The sequence below is a fragment of the Grammomys surdaster genome, unplaced genomic scaffold (assembly GCF_004785775.1).
Source record: "Grammomys surdaster isolate TR1022 unplaced genomic scaffold, NIH_TR_1.0 578, whole genome shotgun sequence".
NCBI classification, from domain to species: Eukaryota; Metazoa; Chordata; class Mammalia; order Rodentia; family Muridae; genus Grammomys; species Grammomys surdaster.
The window spans coordinates 47,808-60,150 of record NW_021604997.1 but is presented as its reverse complement, the minus strand read 5'-3'; the positions used below and the strand labels follow the sequence as shown (position 1 = coordinate 60,150).

At 35.8% G+C, this 12,343-nt stretch overlaps 1 protein-coding gene across 1 annotated transcript in view; it reads left to right on the top strand.

The window, feature by feature from the left end:
- LOC114633330 (bile salt sulfotransferase 1) overlaps positions 1-12,343 on the top strand; it is a 32,565-nt gene that overhangs the window by 5,773 nt on the left and 14,449 nt on the right. The window contains exon 4 of the mRNA XM_028781918.1: positions 10,390-10,484. Coding sequence (XP_028637751.1) covers positions 10,390-10,484 — 95 coding nt within the window. The remainder of the gene's footprint in view (positions 1-10,389; positions 10,485-12,343) is intronic.

Below are 12,343 nucleotides of genomic sequence, written 5' to 3'. Positions count from 1 at the left end.
CCCACCCGGGAACCCCCCATTCCCTTACCCCTCCTCCTTCTTCGCCGTGGATGTAACCCCCACCTACCCCCCCCACTCCCACTTCCCCACCCTCAAAATTCCCACCCGCTGGGGCGTCCAGGCTTCATGAGGTCAAGGATCTCTTCTTCCACCTGTGCCCGGCAGGGCCCTCCACCCTTACATATTCAGCTGAAGCCCTGGATCCCTCCATAAGTGCTCCCAGGGTGGTGGTTAGGACCCTGGGAGCTGTGGTTGGTTGGTATTGTTGCTCTCCTCATGGTGCCACAAACCCTTTCAGCTCCTTCAGTCCTCACTCTAACTCCTCCATTGAGAACCTCATGATCAGTTCAATGGCTAGTTGTGAGCATCTGCCTCTGAATATGTCAGACTCTTGAAGACCTCTGAGGAGACATCCATATCAGGCCCTTATCAGCATGCACTTCCTTACTTCCACATCTGCATCTACCTTTGGTGACTGCACATGGGATGGATACTCAGGTGGAAAGGTCTTCAAATGGCCCCTCCTTCAGTTTCTGTCCCTCATTTTGTCTCCATATTTGCTCCCTTGAGTATTTTGTTGGTCCTTCTAAGAAGAACTGAACTTGGTCTTCCTTTTTTATGAGCTTCATGTGGCCTGTGAGTTGCATCTTGGGCATTTCAAGGTTCTGGGCTAATATCCAATAATCAGTGAGTGAATACCATGTGTGTTCTTTTGTGATTGGCTTACTTCACTCAGGATGATAATTTCTAGTTCCATCCATTTACCTAGGAACCTCTCGAACTCATTGTTTTTAATAGCTGAGTAATACTCCATTGTGTAAATATACCACATTTTTTGACTCCATTCCTCAGTTGAAGGACATCTGGGTTCTTTCCAGCTCCTGGCTATTATAAATAAGGCTGCTATGAACATAGTTGAAAAAGTACTAAAAGCAGTAAGGGAAAAAGGTGAAGTAACATATAAAGGCAGACCTATAACAATTACACCAGACTTCTCACCAGAGACTATAAAAGTCAGAAGAGCCTGGACTGACACCATACAGACCCTAAGAGAACACAATTGCCAGCCCAGATTACTATACCCAGCAAAACTCTCCATCACTATAGATGGTGAAACCAAGATATTCCATGACAAAACCAAATTTGCACAATATCTTTTCACAAACCCAGGACTTCAAAGGATAATTGATGGGAAACGCCAACACAAGGAGGGAAACTACAACCTAGAAAAAGCAAGGAAGTAATCTTCCAACAACCCCAAAAGAAGATAACTATACAAACATAACTCTACCTCTAATAGCAAAAATAACAGGAAGCCACAATCATTTTTCCTTAATATCTCTTAACATCAATGGTCTCAATTCCCCAATAAAAAGATGCAGACAGCAGACTGGATACATAAACAAGACCCAGAATTTTGCTGCATACAAGAAACGCACCTCAGTGACAAAGACAGACACTACCTCAGAATAAAAGGGTGGAAAACAATTTTCCAAGCCAATGGTCCCAAGAAACAAGCTGGAGTAGCCATTCTAATATCAAATAAAATCGACTTTCATCCAAAATTAATCAAAAAAGATAAGGAAGGACACTTCATACTCATCAAAGGAAAAATCTACCAAGGTGAACTCTCAATTCTGAACATCTATGCTCCAAATGCAAGGACACCTACATACATAAAAGAAACTTTACTAAAGCTCAAAACACACATTACACCTCATACAACAATAGTGGGGGATTTCAACACCCCACTCTCAGCAATGGACAGATCATGGAAACAGAAACTAAACCGAGACACTTTGACATTAACAGAAGTTATGAACCAAATGGACTTAACAGACATCTATAGAACATGTCATCCTAAAACAAAAGAATATACCTTTTTCTCAGTACCTCATGGTACCTTCTCCAAAATAGACCATATAATTGGTCACAAAGCAGGCCTCTACAGATACAAAAAGATTGAAATAATCCCTTGCATCTTATCAGATCACCACGGAATAAGACTGGTCTTTAATAATGACAAAACCAATGGATCTATCCCCTTCTTACCATAAGCATTTGACCATGTTGACTAGACTATCTCTGAACCCTTCTCAATACCAATCAAAAAAAATGGCTATTTTCCCTATAGCACAATAGCCATTATTGACCAATGAGCATATCTTGTAAGGCTGGGTAAAGTATAGATCACAGTTCCCACAGCTGAGTAAGTGTAGATGTCAATCTCCTAATAACAGCCTGCCTAACACTGTGAGTGCTATTCAGGAGAAACACATAGTCCAGACCACTCCCAGCTTGCTTTCCTTATGTCCAATGATAACTGTATAATGATGTCTTTAGCAATAGGGACTTACCAATGGCTTTTGTGGGCAACTGAGTGTCCTTTTCTTGTTCTTCTTCTAATGACTTCTTTCTAGTTTTCTGTCCTTTATATGCACTTCAAGTTAAACACACCAAGATTTACTCATATGACAGAGAACATATCCTATTTTTCTATCTGTGCCTGGGTTACCTCATTAAGTATATTTTCCAGTTTCATCTACTTTTCTAAGTAGTTCCTAATTTTATTTTTATAGCTGAATGAAATTTCATTTTGTATGTATTATCTATTTTTCAAATGAAGGACACACAGACTGAACCTGTTTCTGAGCTATTGTGAGTAGAGTTGTCATGAGTACAGATGTTCAACTACCTGTTAGGAGTATATTCTTAAGTATATAGAAGTACACATCTAACTACATAGCAGCATACACCTAAGTACATAGCATTATACACCTATGTGCACAGTAGTATGCACTTAAATATATAGTAGTGTACATATAAGTATATGTAGTAATATACACCTAAGTCCATACTAATATACACCTATATATATAGTAGTATATACCTAAGTAATTTGAGTATAATTAATATTGGAAAACTGGGTCACATGAAAAACTGCTTTCAGCTTTTTGAGTAAAGTTCACAGTAATTTCAATAACTGTATGAGTGTGTACTCACACCAGCATTTCTCTTCCCACACATATTCTTTTTAAAACTTATTTAAAAATGTTATAAAATTTATTTAAAGTTTTTATAAAGAAACTTCAAGTAAAGAAATAAAATACACCAAAACTAATGATACTCAAATTTCATGTAACTTAGTGAATTTATATATAGTTAGAATTCACATTCAAAAAGAAGCTGTGAAGTTTCACATTAAGTGTTATACTTTCATTGTCACCTAAATTCACTCAATTTCACACCACCAAACCAAAACTCTATGACAGACCTAGAATTAAAACAATTAACCATGTATTCTTTTTCAATACTTTTGCTAATTACCTGCATCTACTCCTTTCTCATCCCTTTATATTTAGATTTTCTTTCCTTTTCCCAAGGCTTCATACAAATTTTGCCTTTTTTACATTTTTATTTTTATTTTTTTCACAATGGCCATTCCACGTGGAGTAAGATGAGCTCTCAAAGTAGTTTTTGCATCATTTACTTGATGGTTAATAATGTTGAAGAATTTAATCATTGGAGAGGAGATATTTGTTTTTCTCTTTTTGGTAGAACTCTTGGGTTCCATGACATGGGTTTTGCTCCAATTGCTTCTTTTCTTGATGTTGAATTTTTAAAAAATTCTTTGTAGACTCTTCAAAGACATTTCCATGAAACAGGCAACTGGCAAAGGACTTCATCCATTCTGTAGCCTGCATCTTCACATGAATAATGAGTTCCATTTTTTCATAACAATCTTTTAATTTAGCAAGGTTCTTCTTGTGCATTATTGGCCTTGTTTTCAGAGTGGGATTAGTCTTATTTAGGATGTCCTTACCTGTGCCTCTATACTACTGTTTCCTTTAGCAGTTTCATAGTTTTTGAGGCTTCTGTTGAGGTTCTTGATCCACTTGTGATTGAGGTGTGTGTGTGTGTGTGTGTGTGTGTGTTTGTCTGTGTCTGTCTGTCTGTCTCATTGTGTCTAGATGTTTGCAGAATGTGAGATTAAGATGTAAATTCACTCTACTACATATAGCATTACACTTTCCAAAGCACCATTTACTGAAGATCTTATCTTTCCAAAAAGTATATTTTTGTCATTTTGTCAAGTATAAGGAGCCTATATTTACATTAGCATATATCTTGGTTTTCTATTCCTTTAATCTCTATGTCTGTTTTTGTAACCGTGAAATGCTGTTTTTAATTACTATATATCTGTAGTATACCTTAAAATGAGGAACTTTTGTCCAAAATTGGTTTGATTATCTGGGGGATTTTTTTTTTTGCTTTCATAATAATTTATAATAGAATTCGTCCTTTGAAAATTTCATACATGTATAAATTACATTCTGATTATTGAAACCCTTAACCCTCTCTAATATTCCTCAGTCCTTATTAACCTACATTCCCTATAGTTCTCTTTTAAAACATTCATATCTCTTTATTTGTGACCCATCAGTATAACCATGATCAGAATCATCTGTGAGATTGTGGGGTTGAACTACCTATTGAAAGGCTAGTAGGGATGTCAATAGGTATACAAATGAAGACAGTTGTATACCCAGAATCCTGTCACCCAGAATCCTTCAGTATCTAGCAGTTCAACTGGGATTAGTTATTGTCAATGTATCTCCCCAACCTGTGTGTCACCATTGATGAATGCCAGTTTCAGATGATTTTAATTGATGAATTTACTCTGCCATGCTCACAAGCCAGCATTTGGTAGTACTTCTTTCTTTATCCTTCAGCTCCTACATTCACTCCACTCTCTCTTCTGCAATAATCTCTGAGGATTAGAGGTGATTTTATAATGTACCATTTCAGAATGTGCCTCTAACCATTTTGTATGAATTTTAAGATTTTTTAATTCTGTCGGTGACATTAAAATTTTTATTGAGATTGTGTTGGAACTGTGTATTGCTTTTGGTGTTTCTGTTGTTCTTTTTCAAAATTCCCAAGGTGAAACATTGATAAAAATATTAGAAATCTCTTTGATTTCTTAATATAGGTACTTTGAGTTTTGAATGTACCTCTTAGGACTATTTTCAATTTATCCCACAGGCTAGAGGATGTTTTGTTTTTATCTTCATTTGATTGTAGGGGTCTTTTTGTTCTTGACTTTTTCGTAATTCAGTTGTGAGTTGTTAAATCTCCATAAGTTTGTTGGCATTCTGGAGTGTCACTTTTCATTTATTTGTAGTCAATTATTGTCAAGTAGAATATAAGAAATTATTTCAACGTATATTGGTTAAGACTTCCTTTTTCAACTAATATCTATCTATTTGAGTGATAGTTTCATAGGCTTCTAAGAACAATGTGTATTCTGCAGTGTTTATATTTTGTGTTCTATAGATGTCTGTTAAGCCAGTTTTAACTGAGACACGATATAATTTTGTTTACTTTTTAATGAGATGATGTGTCAACTTTTCAGAGTGAGATTACTGTTTGTGATTTTACATCTACTAGTATTTTCTGTGTGTAACTAAGTGGACCTGTGATTAGCATTCCACTGCCCTTTCCATGCATTATTCCTTTAATCAATACCAAGAAATGTTTATCATTCCTCTACAAATTTTGGTTCAATGCTGTTTGATTGTATTAAATCAGAAACATTTGCTTGCTTTCTAGTTACATTTGCCTTGAACTCTTTGTTTTATCGTGTCATTATAAGGTCCCACCTGTCTTTAATTAAAACATACATCAAACATATACTCTTACTTTTTGATGCAACTTCCTGGCCAGTGTCTTTTGAAAAGGGAATTGACATTAATATGCAGTTATCATTGAATAGTGTCTATTAATTTCAGTCATTTTGATGATTTTTTGCCAAGGTACACAAGCTGTATTTTTATTTCTTCTTTAACTATTGGTCTTGTTTGGCTAATGGTTTGTCTGATAAAATACTCTTACAAGAAGCAAGTTAGGAGCAGGAAGTGCCTATCTGACTTACATGTTCAGGTCAACAATCTACCTACAGAAAAATCCAGGGCAGTATTTCAAGAAAGAACTGAAGTGAAACCAGATTACAAATAAGCTTAGTAATTTAATCACTGTCTCACAGTTAGTTTTGTCATACAGAGCAGGTCCACATGTTTATTCTTTGGGCCCTGCCACATCAATGATCAATTAAGACAATCACTCAAGTACAGAGCCACAGGCAAATCTGATGGGGGTAATCTCTTAATTGAGACTGTATTGTGACATTGGGATGTATCAAGTTGGCTGCTGAAACTAACTCATGCTGTTGTTGTTTTACAGATAATTTTTTTTCTCAATTCTATTTTGTAGAACAGACTTGGTGGCTGTTAATTCATTTTCCAAGTTTTTAAACATATAAAGTTTTTTTTTTTTAATTTATTCTTCATTTATGACAAAAAGCACTGCTAGGTATAGTACTCTGACTTGTCAGTGGTTTTATTTTTAGAACATAAAATACAAATGTCCAGGATTCCAGTCTTTTAAAATTGTTGATGTGTCTGTTATTCTGACAGGCCTTCCTTTATATTTCGCTCAGCCATTCTTTCCTACTGATTGCAATGGACTTTCTTAGTTTACACAGTCATGAGAAGGGAGAGAATAAGTATGTAGGCTACTGCTTTTTGCCCTTCACCTAGATGTTTCCTCCATTATACTTCTCAGGATCCCCCTGAGTAAGGAACAGTGCTATCCACAATTTACATCATCCTTCTGCATCATCAATTAGCAATCAGAACAATAGTTAAAAGATTTATGCAAGGACAATATTATCTACATGATTCTTCATTAAGACTGTCTTGCAGAGTATTTACGGATTGTGTTCAGTTGCCTTCTTATCTTTTTCCTTTACAGATATTTTCTTTATTATTATCTGGGGTATATGCATGTACAGTGTCTGTGTGGATAAACATGTGTCACAGCACATTAGTGAGGAGCTAAGAACCACTTTGTGAAGTCAATCATTTCCTTGTAATTTATGCTGGTTACAGAGACTGAGATCTGATCATGAGGCTTATATGATAAGGACTTTTACACATTGAGCCTTTAAACAATCCCACTCTTCGCTTTTGTAAATCTGTTTATTTCATTTACAATTTTGTACTTGTGCTAATTTCTACTTTTCATTGTTCAATAAAGTTGTTCTTATATCTTTCTGTGAAAATGATACCATTAGGAGATGGAGAGATAGCTCAGTGGTCAATAGCACTTTCTACATTTTTAGAGGAGTAGGACTGTTTCCCAGCACTCACACCCTGAGTGTGTCACAACTTTCTATAACTCCAGTTACTGAGTAACTGATACCATCTTTATTCCTTTGCAAGTATGCCCACACATACTTGCAAACTCATATAACAACATATAGGCATATACAAAAATAAAAAATGGAATAAAATATTATAAATGATTTCATTAATTTCAACATTCTAGGACTTTCCATCTTATCCAAATCTCCATGTATATATTTGTAAAATGAGGCATTCCTTTCATTGACATTCCTTATAACTGGTTAAAAGACTAATGTTCTTTGAGTTCATTCAATATCTCTATGATCTGTCTTTGTATGAAATGGCTTTAAATATAACTTTTATTTCTTTGATAATTCCATACATTGTATTTTTATCATATTCATTCATTTCCATTTTTCCTCTCATATCCTCATCTCATTCCATAAGCATCCAGCTTTGTATAATCATTTTTTAAGATTTATTTTCATATTATATCTACATGCCATTTATCTGCATGTATATATGTGAACCACAATGCATGCATTACCCACAGTGGTCAGAAGCACATCAAAAATTCTTCTGCAACTGTAGTTAAAAAAGATCATGAGTCACCATGTTGGTACTGGGAAGTGAACCAAGATCTTCTGTGGAAGCAGCAAGTGCTCTTAATTAATGAGCTATCTCTCCAGTCCTATCACTTTTTTAAAACCACCCATTCCAATTAATGCTGCCTATACATTATTGGGTGTATGACTATCCAGTGTAGTTGGATAAACACTCATAAAGTAAACTGACTCTCTTCAAGAAGCTGTCAATCACTAGTAGTTCCTCAAAGGTGGCACATCAAGTGGAACCTCTTGTCCATGCTGGTACTCATTCTGTCTTAAACTAGGACAGATATGACACATAATGTCACAACTGCTGAGTTCATACGTCCAACTGCCATGAAGTGTCCAGAAAACACTGTTTTAGTAATGTTGTCAAACACCTCTGCCTCTATTCTATGTATCATCTCCATCCAAAATGATCCCTGAAATGTGAAGAAAAAGATTTAATATAGAAGCCCCATTTACTGTTCAACCCCTAAAATGTCACTTACTGTCTATACCTTGAAGAGCTGTGAGTCTTTGAATTTATCACTGTTCAGCACATTGAAAACTTTTCTGATACTGGGTGAGAGATAAACTGAAGTATAATAAAAAGTCAATTTGAGATGGTTTCTGAAGTTTTTTTTTTTAACAAGGCATTTTTGGAATAAATAGGTCTTAGATATTGGAATTGGTGTCCTTCAGAAGTAAAGAGATTTAGCATCAAATATTGCCTCCCTCTTCCTGAATTATTTGGTTTTATGATTTCAGTAAGAAAAGCCTTAGATCTTGTTATGTCATTTGTTTGTTCTTGATTTACTTTGCATAATTTTTTGTTTTTAAATAATATATTTATTCTTTGAAATTTAAAAAGTGAATATAGTGTATCATATCCTACTAGCTTTGGCAGTATACACTCCAACACACTATACATTCTCCGATATGTCCATACCACATCTTAATATTTAAAAAAAATACAACCCACTGAGGCTAATTTGTGATGCCCATAAGTGCATAGATGTAGGGCAATCGATATGATTATGAAATACCTAACAATATTCCTATACCCAAAAGCTGTAAGAGTCTTTCTCATCTAGCAGTCATCAGCTGCAAATAGATCTTCAATCAGGAGGGGGGCTTCAGGACACCCTCCCTCATCCATCCAGTAATACTAACAGGCTTTATGCTATGCATTTTTTCTGTAGGCATCCATTGATGACATGAGTAAATTTGCATAACAGTCGACTCATGTTCAGAGGACAATATTCAAAGATGACAATTTCAAAGCAATCCACTCCATTATCTACCTTTTGCTTTCTAAGTCTTCTTCCACAATATTTCCTGATTGAGTAGAGAATGATAGAAACCACATCAATGACTGAGCACTCACAATTATGCTTCACATTTTGATCACTTATGAGTCCCTACATTAACTAATACCAGCTCCAAAAAATAATCTCTAACAAAGGTAAAGAACAGCACAAATACATGGGTATAAATATAAATATATAGAAGATAGTTTGACAATATGACAATTTAGTAAAATGACAGAAGGAACCATAGTTACATCTATGACATCTCAAGCCATGAGTTCCTGGCCAGGAGTATAGTACCAGGCATGAATTCCCTCCCAAAGATAAAGCCTCAAATCCAATCAGACATCACTTAAGTTACCCTATAACAATTGTGCCATTGTTGCATTACTAGGCACATCTGGCCTGGTACATCTGTATTGTAGCATGTGAGATTAATGCAGGGTAAGAGCATTATGGGCTAAATCAGGAACTGAACATTGAAAAATAGAAATGAAAAGTAAATCCCCATGGTGAATTGCAGACATCAGTATGCTAAGTAGAGAGATTCAGTTCAGATTCCTCTGTGTCTTGTTTCCCCACTTGGCAGTGCCCTATATATTTCTCATAATCAACATATCTTCCTCCAATAAATATGCTCAGGTCATTCTAAAACCTCATAAGCATTCTCTTTCTCTCTCTCTCTCTCTCTCTCTCTCTCTCTCTCTCTCTCTCTCTCTCACACACACACACACACACACACAAACACACCACACACACGCACGCACACACACACACACAAAGTTGCCTTATTCCAGTGACTTACTTTGTTAGTCTAGTTATTAATGATGCCATCGAGCCTTGATTCATACCTCCATATAGATTTCAGCCAGTAGGTTGCTGTATTGATGGGAATCTTTCTTTCCAACACCATATAAAATACTATCCTCCCATCTCTGTCATCAAATTTTTCTGTCTTTCTAGTACATCTCACTAGAAGGAAGGTATTTACAGGAATGACCTCTAGATTCCTGCATTTGTGTGAAAAATTCCCCCAGGAAATATTCCTATCCTTGCAACTTGGCAGTAGGATATCTCCTCATGGCCTCCATGGTATGACTATGTGGTAATGAGTTTGTTAATGACATTGATTTTATCAGTTAGTTATTTGTGTATTTGCCTCAAACATCATGTTTAATGCTATAAATAGTTAATTTTTTTCTTAGTGAAGCTTTCTGCTGCTGCTTTCAGAGAAGTGAAGAAAGTCAAGCAGATTTTGTAATAATGATATGTAATTGACAATTTACTTCTCCCTGTATACAGTTCTATTTGGATCATGGTTTGAGCATGTCCGTGGATGGCTGTCGATGAGAGAATGGGACAACTTCCTAGTGCTCTACTATGAAGACATGAAAAAGGTCTGGATCAGTCTTACAGTCACCACACAATGATAAACTGGATCCAAGTAATGAACAATGTCATTGAGAACTGTGACTTTTTGTTTGTTCTGACATTTTTAAAATTATCTTTTATTGATTAAAAGATATTTAAATGCAAATGCATTATAATCATATGCATCCTCCTCCTGAGGCCTTCCAGATCCTCTATGCCCCATTGCCCACCAAACTCTAAAGATTTTCTTTGAAAATAATCTAGTACTACAATTATCTCAAATCAAAAAGTATACATAATAGAATGAAATATGGAATAATATGCTGGATAGTTGTGTGTCAACATGTCACAAGGAAGAATCCCCTGAAAGGAGGGAACTTTAATTATAAAAATGCCTCCAAAAGCTCAGGTTGAAGGTAAATCTGTGAGGCATTTTATTAATCATTGATTGAAAGGGGAAGGCCCATCTCCTTGTTAGAGCTGGCATACTTGTGTTTTTTAACAATACAGGTACGTATAACATGGCCAACAAGTCAACAAGCAGCACGTTTCTATTGTCTCAAAATCTGCATCAGCCACCAGGGTCCTGTGATGTTTCATTTCTTGTCTCAACTTCCTCCAATGTTTAAGATTGCTACATAAGTGTAAGCCAAATGATGTGTGATAAAACAAAATCTATTACATCAAAGTTAGACAAGTCAAACCAACAAAAGGAAAAGAGTCTGATTGAAAGAACGATGGTCAGTAACCTACTCATTCACTTATTCAAGAATGTCATGAAAACACTAAACTTGAGACAATGATATAGACACAGAGTATGTGGGACAAACCCAGCCAAGCTCTGTCCATGTTGCTTTAGTCTCCAAGTGTTCATGTTTCTTTGTGCTCTCAATTTCCTCTTGTTTTACAATCTTGCATCCTCTTCTTCTGCAGGATTCCTTGAGCTCTGAAAGGAGGACTTTGATGGAGACATCCATTTAGGGTATCTCACTTTTTGTAGTGTATGATTGTAAGTTTCTATATTTGTTCCCAAGAGGAAGTTTCTGTGTAAAGAATGCACTGTTCTATGCATATAGCAGAATATCATTAGGAGTCATTTTACAAATTTCCCCTTTTTTCCTTTTTAAGAGCATTATTTAGCTGGGCGGTGGTGGCGCATGCCTTTAATCCCAGCACTTGGGAGGCAGAGGCAGGCAGATTTTTGGAGTTCAAGGCCACCCTGGTCTACAGAGTGAGTTCCAGCACAGCCCGGGCTATACAGAGAAACCCTGTCTCAAAAAAAAAAAAAAAAACAAAAAAAAAGGAAGAAGAAGAAAAAAAAAGAAACAGCATTATTTGGTTTTACCATAAGACCCTGGGCTATCTAGTCTTAGGTCCTTGATTACACAAGCAGTTTAGGCTATAGGTTCTATCTCATGAAATGGGATTGAAGTCAAATCAGTTATTGGTTTGTTACTCACATAAAGCTTTGAGATACCACTAATCTAACTTATCTAGGAAATAGTACACCACTATAGATAGAAGGATTTGTGTTTAGCTTGGTTTCTATATTTATCTTTATGGAGCACACAAAGTGCCTTTCTGTCCTAAAGAACTAGGACTTAAGGATGGAAGTTCTCTATAGGAACTAGATTGACATCTTCGCATTCAGTAATTTGTATAGGTTTATTTTTGTCTTTTTTTTTTTTTGCAATGAGGGCTTGCAGTCACTTTGTGGAGAGCAATTTATTTTCTTTGCAACAGTCTGGGCTTATTGAGAGTGATTCCCATGGAGTCTGTATGCCCAAAAACTCATTTAGATGTAACCAAATCCTAGTATTGTAAATTTTCATTCATTTTCTCTCTCTCTCTCTCTCTCTCTCTCTCTCTCTCTCTCTCTCTCTCT